The sequence below is a fragment of the Schistocerca serialis genome, chromosome 4 (genome assembly GCF_023864345.2).
Source record: "Schistocerca serialis cubense isolate TAMUIC-IGC-003099 chromosome 4, iqSchSeri2.2, whole genome shotgun sequence".
In the NCBI taxonomy this organism is placed as follows: Eukaryota; Metazoa; Arthropoda; class Insecta; order Orthoptera; family Acrididae; genus Schistocerca; species Schistocerca serialis.
This window is the reverse complement of record NC_064641.1, coordinates 119,743,225-119,755,917: the sequence shown is the minus strand read 5'-3', so window position 1 is coordinate 119,755,917 and position 12,693 is coordinate 119,743,225. Positions and strand designations below refer to the sequence as shown.

The window sequence follows — 12,693 nt, the reverse complement described above, 5'->3', positions numbered from 1 at the left end:
CAGTCAAGGTCAAACTTGTTGTATAAATATTGCAAAATATCTGTGTAACATGGATTTAAACATCTGCCAGGTGTGTTTTTTGTTGTTGTTGTTGTATGAATGTTAATTAAGAAAGACATGCTAAATATTAAAAAATGTTTGTACTGTGGAAAACCCTGGGAAAATGTGCTGTGGCTGCTGATCAGATGTAGATAACATTTCACACATAATTACTGATCTGACAGTAAAATAAAAAGGGTGACCAGTCTGCATATCTTACTCTCACTGGTTTTACCATTAACTGCAAGGTTTGTATTCTGGTGATATTATATTAACTCAAACAACTGAAATTGCCATCTTAATATGTACTTTCTAGTAATTTTCACACATGCATGCATTATTACTAAAATCATATAAGATAAAAAGAGGGAAACCTGTGAAGTTGCAGAACTATTGACAGTGTGATGTTAACTTGTTGGCACATTTACTGACTGATGAGACACAATTAGTGCATGTTTTCGTAAGAGGATTTCAAACTAATAGGAATACCATCTTTAATATATATGAAAGAAGTTATAAATGTTCTTATAGTGTTTGGAATTTTGACAGAAAACAAAATGTGCACAAATTAAATTACGTGCAGAACTCACTCATGTTGTTTGTGCTGCATTTAAATTAATTTTATCAAGTTTGATTCTTTCACAGGTGTCATTCTATCTTTTTTGTGACACCATGTGTACTATGCAATTACTCTATAGCATAAGTGGTAAAGACACCTGTATCTGGAAATAGCAGGATTCATTTTATTTATAACTCATTTTGTATTTCCACATGGTGAATTTTAATATTATCAACATAAGAAAACTCTTTATTCAGCAATATTAAGAGTGACTAAAAATATTTAAATTTTTTTGTAAACTTTTATCAAATGGATATTTTAAGCGCTGGCCCATTCTGCTTATCTACATTCAGTCCTACCAGTAAAGGGATGATTTTTTAAAGGATTGCTTTATTTATCTGTCACGATTTAGTAAACCAAAAGTCTATTGTAACAATATTTGCACAAGTATGAAGTTATTATCAGAGAACAAACATATACAAAGTCAAAGAATCTGCATAAAAATATCTTGACTGAGATATTTTATCTGTCACATTAAAGTGAAAATGGAATAGGAATTTACTGGAAACTTTTTGGGTAGCAAATAACAGGCTTACATCACTGCAGTATGGATGTTTTAAGTAATCTCCACAAGAAAGATACGCGGTACATATTCAACTTTCTGTCTGAAGTACATAGTACATTAGATATAGGCACTTACCAAAGTTCTGTCTTTGACCTCCTACACTCTCTCTCTCTCTCTCTCTCTCTCTCTCTCTCTCTCTCTCTCTCTCTCTGATTCCTTTTCCTTCACTTTGTTTCCTCTCATCCTCACAACAGGTGGGAACTTTCTCATAAGTAACCTATCGCTCTCCCCCACCCCCTCCCCCTCCCAAGGAGTTAACATTTCCAAAAGCTAGGTATAGTTTTCTCTCCATTAGTGTGTGTGTGTGTGTGTGTGTGTGTGTGTGTGTGTGTGTGTGTGAAGTTCTTATTTCTGTATGTACCCTATTTCTCAACACATCCGCTAACATCCACTATATGGTCCAAGGTTACTTTTTTACACTTATTGCTTTTAGGCTGTACTGCTCCTGTGTTAATAAACAAGCCTCTTTGGCCTCCCACATACACTTGTAGCTATGATTGTATCATCATTCACTAATAATTGTGGCCAGTTTCATTGTTTGTCTGTATAACACAAGTATAACATCAAAGCAGCCAACTATATCAATCGAAGCATCACTGCAAATGTGACAGTCCAGCATTGTTATAGTCAAATACAAGTGATATAAGTAATAAAGACAATACAGGTAAACTTTCAGGCTTTTTTAGGAGGAGAGGGGAGAATTACATCATTGACACCAGTGTGGCATTAGTGAAACAAAATTATTATGTAACAGTCAGCTGGATTAAAATACAGTAGTTAGTTTACACTTTAATTGTAGTTGCTACACTACATTAGCACCAAAAGTTATACAACAGTGTCCTCTTCTCAACACCTTGCACACCACAACTACCACGCAGTTTCCACCAGACTGCTCGATGGAGTAATCACTTCTGTCGTCTTCAGTACCTGTCACTGTACTTGCCAACGGAATAACGGTCGCTGTAACGGTCTGGGTCGCTCTTGCGGACATCTGTCGTGCCTACCGATTTTTGCCAGTGATGCGTCCAGTAGAGATCTTCGAGGTTTACATCTTTTGGATGTTTAGCATCCCTGCACAGATATACGCAGTAGACCAGGCTTCCAAACAGGGTGGCAAACCCAAACACCAAAAATACAATCCCCAAGATCCTGTAAAAACAGAATTTAACAGTAAATATGTTGTACTCACAAGTTACATGTATCAACAGTGTACAAAGTAGAGACATTTATTCAGTTTCTTAAAATTATAATCAATACAAGGGGGGGTTCCACAAGTACCCATGTTTTTCAACATATGTCACATCTAACACAAACCGGTGTTACCATCGTATGTTGCTGTGCAACAAACTAAGCTAAAACAAAAGTGACACAGATTTGTAAGTCAAGATGGATTTAGCAGCCATTACAGTATCATTCAGTGACATGATTGGGTGGGAAATTGAATGATGAGGTAAAAGTGAAACTGTAGGCTGTTTACGCTGAACCTTCACCATCAGTTAAGGCTGTAAAGGAACGACTAAATTTCGTACTATATGTATTCGGTGTTGCTGAGACTGGTAGATGTTACAAAATATTATTTAGTTTAATTACTAAATGTTATTCTGTATAAATATCTGTTTGAAACTTGCTCTGGACTCTCTTCTGTCTGAGTATGGTTGTTGACACAAATCACATTTTGTTTTATTTCTTGACTCTTCTGTGAAAAAGTCATACCATTTGCTTCTTTTCCACTGCATAAAGGTTGCATTAGGTATCCAATGAGAAAAGTTAGTACATTATTGTTGACATAAACTAATATTGATAGTATAATGACTCATACAATAGAACTCTCCATTCAGTTCAGATCATAATTTAACTGTACAATAGAACTGACACTTTGCAAGAAATGTGAGCTCATCGAACTAATTATGTTGGTGACATACACTTCACACATGTCACTCACTTCCACATACAGTGTTTGTATCCACAGCAGAAGGGCCTGTTTCACACAATACGGTTTCCACCATTCAGTAAACTTCTTTGTGCCACATTTAATGCTGACACTTCAAACATTCTGTCTAAGTGACAGATCCAAAAGCTAGAAGCATCCCGTGTCTTTGCTATAAAAATATTTGTATGTAAATGAAAGTATACCAATCTGATACTGGAGATAGCTTTTTAAGACATCTATTAATTTTCATATGAAGAAGTAAAATTTTGGTTTTTCATTTCACATAATGTTTTGCACCAGAATATTTCTCACACTATTTTAAAAGAAGTATTTGCTAAAAAATTGAATTTTCACAGATGATAGGATAACAGCTTCACAATGAATGCCTTATCTTATCATTGTTTATATCACCATTAGTCAAGCATGAGCATTTGAGTCACAAACATAGAATGATGCCGCGTAACTGACTGTTCGTTGCATTTTGACAGTATGTTATGATATACAAAATGTATCTGAAGGTTTGAAAAAGTTTTTCATCTTGGAAAGACACTCATATCTGTATGTGTTCAGAGTAAGGGGACATGATGTTTCGTTACGGATCAATGATAAGGCTGCCTCAGGTTCTCGAGTTTTTAGTTAGTGTACTTTATGTGAGTCATGCTGTGGTACTCATTCTTTCCAGAAAGATTGCTTTTCTTGCAACTCGCATAAAAAATGTCGTCATTATGACCTGGCAAGAGCTTAATGTTAAAATCAGTACTTTCATTTGGACTCTGATGAAAGTACCCTATCTGAAATCTTTTATTGCACAACTCGCTGTATGCATAATTCCCTGTGTCTAAGGCCTTAAATTGTTCATAAAGTTCAATGCATACTTACCTTCCCTCGAGGCATTCATTGTGGCATTGCAATCTTTGTGTCTGTAGTCTTGTCCCATTTGTCTCATAGAATAGGCCTTTGTGTACCAAAGTAATTGATTTCCCTTTGTCTATTTCAAAATCATTTTTCACACAAAAACACCCTACATGCAGTAAAGAACACAAGTAGCACCCCCTTCTCCCCTGGCCACACATCGTACACTACAGACACACACAATAGTTGTGCCCGCTCTGCAGTGGCAATTAGCAGTGATGTAAAGTTGGCAACTGCTAGTTGGTGCATTCAAGCCAGTTGCCGTAGCTTGGGGAAATGCCCATTTAATGCCATGGAAAATGGTTAAGCCTGCAATTTGCCATATGGCAGAAACCATACTGAGTGAAACAGCATAACATGTGAAATATATCTGGGAGAAATGAAGTGGAAGTTTATGAACAATGCAGATTCAGCCCAAGCTGCATATGGCGAATGACTTAATGTATTCGGCACTCAAGCCAGTACTAACTTGGCCCACTGAGGATTAATAAATAGGAGGAATGTAATAATGACCAGATTGGCATGTACTACGCGTTGGGAAGAAGACATGCGAGTAACAGAACATTCCCATCACTCAGAATCCACTGCAGGTAATGAATTATACGTATACGAAAATGATCGACTTAAGTAAGGCACAAACCGTATGTGGGGAAGAAGAAATGCAAAGTACAAAATGTTTTGGGCAGTAACAATATGGTGCTTCGAGTCTTGTGGCATCTTCATTACTCAGTATTACGTCACACCCAAAAGCTCTGCATTAATGACAAGTTAGACTTTGGTTCTAGGAATTTAAATGTTGTTGGACGTAAATTTTTCAATCTGGATCACCCCTCAAGACCAGCAGATGTGGTTATTGAATGCAACATTGAAGTAGCCACTGCTTGTTTCTTGATGATTGATGAACAAAAGTGCAAGGAGTAGTAGAGTACAAACATGTGTCAACGGGAATGGCAATAAATTTTTCGCTTAAGTTTGAGATAAGAAACAGCCTCATAAATGCCATCATAGCTAACATTGTACTATGAGCAGGTGTGGCTTCCAACTTCGAAGCTGTGTTAGGAGCAATTTAAATGAGGTTTGAAGAACTTTTTGTGTCAATGAGACATAATTCTAGCATTATATTGTCAAAATCATCAATAGTCAAAATGTGTGATTGCATCTTATGAATCTGCTCCAAAGAAGCCAAAGAGGACCCCGTGGACTGGGAAAATTATTGTGATGAGTTTCTGGGATGCAAAAGACTTGAAATGAGAATTACTACTGGACAACACTACAGTGAGATGTTAGACTAATTCAACAAGGAATTACAGGAAGCTGCTGGAAAAGAAGGTGCTGTTTCGATATGAGAACATACCAGCATGTTTCTTAGGAGTTGTTTCAGCAGAAGTTCATAAATATGAGGGTTGGAACTTAAATAGTGGCAACTATTTATTCACAACCGATACAAAAAAGTTAAATGTTTGCACCTGTTATTGTCCTTCAAAGTAGTCAGCAGCGTTGTGTAGAACCCATTGCCAGCAATGTGGAAGGCATAGTATACCGTTAGCAGAGCCTGTTATGTTGATGGTGCGAACGGAGTGGTCTAAAGTTATGGTGATTCTCGTGTAAGACTGCGATTATCCTAATGCATTATGTTCCTCCACTGCAGACTATCAAAGCACAGTATTACTGTTCATTTTTGGAGCATCATCTGCGACCAGCTTTGCGAAAGAAGCAGCGACACTTTCTGCGCAACCCATCATTTTGCACGACAATCCGCGGGCACATACAGAGCAAGCTGTGACTGCTCTGTTCAGTCAATGGGGCTGGGAAGTACTGCACCATCCACTGTGCTCCCTGGACTTAAGTCCTTGTGACTTTGATTTGATTCCGAAGATGAAGGAACCACTTCGTGGCATTCGCTTGAGAAATGTTCCAGAGATTCAACAGGCAGTAGACCACTCCATTCGCACCATCAACAGAACAGGCTGTGCTAACGGTATACTACACCTTCCGCATTGCTGGCAACGGGTTCTACACAATGCTGGTGGCTACTTTGAAGAACAGTAACAGGTGCAAACATGTAACTCTTTTGTATTGGTTGTGAATAAATAGTTGCCACTATTTAAGTTCCAACCCTCGTAGTTGTTTCATCCTCCATATTCGGCCAGCACAATCACTGCAAGAAATGGCTCACAGGTCAAACAAATCTGTTTGATTAAGGCTAAGTTTATGGCATAGGTGGAATTTAGAGAACTTGAGCACTCTTATTTTTTGGAGAGCTTAGAAAATAGGTGGCTGGCACTTCAGGAAAAGGCTGTTTTCTGGATAGAGAACTAGGTTGAAAAATAAATAATCTTTCTTCAGAATAGCACGTTCATCCCTAACTCTGTGTTTGTGAAACAAATGTTATTAACTGTGATATCACACTTACTAAAATATTTGGGCTGTTGCACTGTGGTGGAATGAACTCATTGTAGGAACCCAGCATTTTGCATCCACTGTGTTGGACATCTTTAAGTGGGGGAGAATGTTGTGACATAGAGAAATTCGTTCAATCTCTCCACAACTGTCCGTAATGAGCTCACTTCAATCAAAGAACACACTGGTCAGTGGAGTGTTGAGGTTGGTGTAGAACTGGTATTAAGTGGTCAGTACAATATTGCAGTGCCCGTGTTGTTAAGAAGCATGATGCAGTGTTCCTTTGAACATGCATGTTGTTGTTTGTATTCCCAACTGTGAATACATTTCATATTTTGAGTTGTCATGCAACATTCAATTGCTGACTTACATCATGGCAATCAATTGTTATGTTCACTGCCTGACAAAAAAAGTGAAGCATCCAGAACACAGATGTCAACAAAATTTCAACTAGTACAAACCCTCGGCTGGTACATAAATGATTAGAAGTTGCAATCCTCTGACAGGTAGAATGGACACCAGAGTGCATTAGTGTTGTTTGTGTTTAGTGTTGTTACCTGGCAGGGTACACAACAGGCATGAACGTTGTAAGGTGTTGAGTGATTACTGTGAAGGAAACAGAGATGCCCGTATTCGTGTGAGATGACATTATCAGCATCTGACAAGGTTTGAGGGGACCCTTATTGTGGATCTTTATTTGGACTCCCAGTTGAATCATGCAGTATCCAGTGGGGCATTTGGATGTGACAGCGGCCCAATGACAGACTGCATGGACATGTGATGGCAGGCATACTCATCATCAAGGTTCTGGTTGATACAGTCTGACCACTGTAATGGATTTATTGCCATATTGTGCACCAAGCACAGTGTAACCCAGTCATGTATGCACTTTCCATCTGAGAACAAGTAATGGACTCCCTGCAACATCCTTTGTCATATAGAAATATTGGTTGAAGACTGGCAGCAGCCAGAGTAATAAATACCATCCTATGTCTAGCCTACCACTAACACCACAACACGAATGGCTGCATTTGGAGTGGTGTCATGATCAGGTTGGCTGGTTGATTTGGGGGAGGGGACCAAACATCAAGGTCATCAGTCCCATAGCATTAGGGTAGGATGGGGGAGGAAGTCGGCCATCCCCTTTCAAAGGAACCATCCTGGCATTTGTCTGAAATGATTTAGGGAAATCAGGGAAAATCTGAATCAAGATGACCGGACACAGGTTTGAACCATCGTCCTCCTGAATACGAGTCCACTGTGCTAATCATCGTGCCACCTCTCTTGGTCCGTGATCAGGATGCATGTACTGCTGATGATTAGGATTAATTGTGTTCAGCTATGAATCGCAGTTCTGCATTACTCCACATGACCACTGTTGGTGAGTATGATGGTGACCTGGAGAGAGGTCCCAATCCTTCAAAGTTTTAGAGAGGAACAGCAGTGTTACTCATAGAATTATTGTGTGTGGAGCCACCAGTATGACTTCAGGCTACAGCTGGAAGAGACTGAGGGAAGTTACAGAAGTCCTGTGTCCTCATGAGTTACCTCTTGTGCAACAGTATTGTGATGCCATGATTCAACAGGACAATGCTCATCCAAACACGACACATCATCATTAACTATCTGCACAATGTCGAGGTATTCTGTGACCAGCAAGATCTCCTGGTCTGTCCCCGATAGAATGTATGGAACCAATCAGACATCAGTTCCAGGACATCAAGGACCTTTTTCGACAGGTGTGGACCAGCTTGCCTCAGGAGAGGATACAATGGCATTATGAAACCGTCCCTAACCGAATCAGTGTGTACACATAGGTGAGCAACATCATACTGGTATGTGGACTCATACTGCCAATTTCTTCATTCGTTTGACTCAATTTTGTAATTGCTGAAATAACATCACATATCGTCTCCACTCATGAATTTTCATTCACTTCCTCCTTTCCTTATGCGTCCTTCACATGTTTTGGCAGGCAGTGTATGTACTAGTCAGTAGTATGGAATTGGTGCAGTAAGACTGGGCAATATGGTGAAATGACACAATTCCAAAAATAAATTATTGCATTTCAATGTTCCCAAGACCACACCGAGAATGAAGTTGCTTAATTTGTTGGTGTATCAAAGTGAACTGTCCAATGTATCTACAAGGAATGGTTTACTCCTCATAGCTGTATAACGCAGTTTAAGATCAGTGGTGGTAAAAAGAGCCTAACCGGCAGGACCAGAGATGAGTTTCACGCCTTGTCAAGACAACTGATTTTAAACCTGACAAGAATTACTGTTGCCAACGAATTCAGCTCCATCTGTGCCAATTTTGGAGCAAGCACTTCAAAAAATACTGCTTGCAATTGGTATTTCACCCCAGGCATCTCTCAAAAGCCCAATACTCATAGCACCACATAAAGCTGCACATTTTCAATAGGCCAATGAATATAAACTGGACAGAAGCTGGCAGGAGGCATAGTGTGGTCTGACAAGTCAGTTTTGGCTCTGGCGCAACTCGCCAAGTGCACTGGCTGCCCACTGAGGCATTTAAACTACAGTTTGTGGAGGATGTTATTGAGGCTAGTATTAGCTCTGTGATGTTTTTGGCACCATACGTTGAACCCATTCACTATGGACATGAACCAGGATGCTTATTTCAACAGTCAAGTGATAAAATGTTCCCTTTCTTCTACATCTTTGTGATGCATATGCTGTGGACACTCCTGCCTTCTAAAGCGACAACGGCTGTGTTCGCAGGACCGCATGCATACATTCCTGGTTTGATGAATACGAGAGACATTTTGACTGTCCTAGGAAATAGACTAATCAGAATCTCACAAAACCTAGCAGTCAACATCCATGCAATCTGATAGATCTACAGGATGTAATCATAAATAAGTGGCTCTATTTGAAAATGACAAACCTGAGGAAGCATGTAGACTCTCTCCCTCACTGACTTGCAGGCATTATCAAACCTACAGATGGTGTTACACAGTATTAGTGTGATGTCTCCTCATGGTGATTAATTTTTTGTCCATTGTGCTCATTAACTGTTGAGCAGGTGCCCCGTTTTTCATAACACGAGTGGGTGTACTTTGTACACATATAATGAATAGATGTCTTTATGTAGCCAAGGTAAACATGTATGAGTAAACTTACTGTTGTATCTTAGTTTAGCTAAACAATGATAGTAAACTTAACACTATATGAGGTAAATGACCGTTTAATTAAACAATAATAAAATAAACTTAAATTATATTGCTCTGTTGCCGCATAAAGTCCCACAGTACTGACACACTCAAAACATTAAGTAGTGCAGTTGCATCAGATCCCTACAAACAACTTATTTGATTACTAATGATCTCATAGATAACTGTCTCATTGTGGGATTGTGCTGCTAGCTCAGAATCTGGGTCCTATTCTTGCACAGACTGTAAATTTTTTCTCACCTCGTTTACTGTTTATTTTGTAGCACTGCTGCTCACTTGCACATATGACAGCACAAGTTATCACTTCATTAACTGAAGCAATAATGAAAGGATAGGTAAGGGCTTCTAATTTTAAAACAACAATGGAATGATACAAGACAATGTCATTTGTGATTGGTGCACTTTATATGTAGGCCAACCTGCATGAGGACCAAATTAGGCATGACTTTTCTGGCTGCAAAAGTTTTCATCTTTTAACTGTGACACTCTTTCAGAACTACTGTGACAGACCTTGATACTGGGTAGTGAAAGTATGAAAACAGGTGTAACTTGACTTCATAACTTCTCTAAATACTCACCACACAAACAGTGGTTCAAAGAACTGTATAACTACTGTGAAGCCAAGGGTGACGAGTATCAATCCAAGGTTGATTAGCAGCATGAGGCAGCACATGCCACGTGTGTTGGGGCAGAATGGGTTGGGTGCTGCCATCGTCTCCACGACGAGCCCACCGCGCCGCGACACGCGGGACGCCCGTGACTGCTGAGTGCGTGACGTCTTCACCGTTGATCGTGACAGCTCTGAGGCTGGCCGGGAGAGGCGGGATGGGGTCCGGCTGTAGCGTGATCCACGGCTGCAATGAAGAACATATACAGAAGGACATCGCACTGATGAGGTGTAGATTTAATTTGAGAACTTGATTCTTTAACATACCACAGAGAAGAGCTTTATGGGATGGGGAACGAGTGAAGCAATACATAACCTGTGGAAGCTCCTACTACAGACTATTTCTCTAATGTTTATTAACAACAAATCATCACTACTGCTAATTTTCTAACACTGATAATTATGGCAAATAATACTCCCTCCCTCCCTCCCCCCCCCCCTCTCTCTCTCTCTCTCTCTCTCTCTCTCTCTCTCTCTCTCTCTCTCTCTCACACACACACACACACACACACACACACACACACACACACACGATTTAATATCCCTTTCACTTTCTTCACAATATCAAATTCTGGCAAATGATGTTACAAAGAGGAGAACAGGATTTTAATACATGGTTAATGCTACCAACTTTTGTATCACCTGAGACACTAAACATGTATGTTGTTCTTTTTTATGGAATGGTGCACTGTTTTCAACACTCTTTGAAAGCCATTGGAATCATAAGAACCATGATATAACACTTATTAGTATTTGCATCGAAACCTCTTGCCAAAGTGAAATGTGCTAAAATTGAAAGACTAAATTGCCGGAATTTGCTACTGCACTGTAAACATCATAGGCTTCGTCATTAAACCCAGCATAATTAAATGAGAATACATTTATGTATTTGAAATAGTTTCCTAATCCTCTTTTAATACATTAAATGTTACATATCATTCTAGTTAAAAAAAAATCTAGAGTTGACTGTGTATCTCAGTTGTATAAAGTAGGGTCCAAAGGAAATACAGTTTATCTTAGTAGCCTCGCATCACCTTCTTGCTGCATGTAGTGACAAAGATTTGCATGGGAGCCTGCATGGGTATGTTCCAATGATAGTAGAAGGTTATGCATATCTTGCTATCTGATACTTTTGTGAAATATTTGATGTTAGTGAAACAAGCATTAATCACTGTACTTTTCTTTCAGAGAGTATTTAAATGTTGTTAAAAAGTATAGCTTTTTTAATTTTATTCATTAGAATTGGTTGGTGAACCCCTGTGACCAAAAACAGTCGCTTTTTCTTAAGAAATGAGTTTTTCTGCTATCAGTCACAATTTTCTTTTTATTTATATTTTGTGTGACATGTTTATGGAAATGATTACGATTTTGACATCCATTTTTGTGTATCTCTATGCCACTTATTCGTGATGTTTCCAATGTGTGAGGTGCTGCATGGTTCTGTTTTCTTTAGGTTTTCTTGTAAATGTAAATATGGACAATAGGAACACCTAAATACGACAGCAGATGAATGCAGAACTTCGCACATTGGTAACATCGTGAATAAATGTCATAAAACCACACAAAAAGCACACTTTAGAATGGGGATTATTTCCTTAAATGTGTTGTACAAAACATAATTAAAAAGAAAATTATGGCTGATAACAGAAAAAGTTATTCCATAAAGAGACTCAAAGTACTGTATATTTTTCAATAAAAAAAAAAAAAAAAAAAAAAAAAAAAAAACCACTTTCTTCAATATCTCAGTTCATGCAAGGGTCAATAATTAACCAAGTAACAATATGATATTAGGAGATATTACCGATCAAAAAAGGAAAAGGTCCTACACACTTGTGTCCAGAAGCAAATACTTTAAGATATGGGCCATTCTGTACTATGATAGCTATCTGTTTGACAACACTACAAGAGGCACTCATTGTGATTACCACCCATTTCACACCTTCTGCAGTTCTTTGTCTCTAAGAATTACAAACTAATGGGTACACACCTGACCATCCTCATATTTAGTCACATGCTTGATATGCACAGTCCTGCAATGTGTGCATATTGTAGACAGGTGGGTGTGGATTATACTAGTGCCTTTAATGTCAGCCAGAAATCAATAGGAGTAAGATCAGATGAACAGGAAGGCCACACTACAGTACTTCCTCGACCAATCCATAACGCATTAGATCTTTGTGCTAGGTACTTTAGTACAAAACACAGAAAATGATGTGTTGCCCAGTGACGCATAAACCAGATCTGTTGTCTTTCTTTAAGAGTAACAGTCTCCAAATTTGTCTGGGGCACTGTATGGCCCTATGAGTCTGTACAGACAATTCTGCTCCCAAATTGACATTAAAATGAACCTGACCCCTAGCATCAC

General features: G+C 38.9%; 1 protein-coding gene across 1 annotated transcript in view; it reads right to left on the bottom strand.

Annotated features, from left to right (window-relative positions):
- Window positions 1-1,948: 1,948 nt before the first annotated feature.
- LOC126473701 (uncharacterized) overlaps window positions 1,949-12,693 on the bottom strand; it is a 140,286-nt gene continuing 129,541 nt past the window's right edge. The window contains exons 3-4 of the mRNA XM_050100941.1: window positions 10,240-10,515; window positions 1,949-2,372 (exon numbers count right to left, since the gene is read on the bottom strand). Of these exons, the coding sequence (XP_049956898.1) occupies window positions 2,144-2,372; window positions 10,240-10,515 (505 nt within the window). The 3' untranslated portion in view covers window positions 1,949-2,143. The remainder of the gene's footprint in view (window positions 2,373-10,239; window positions 10,516-12,693) is intronic.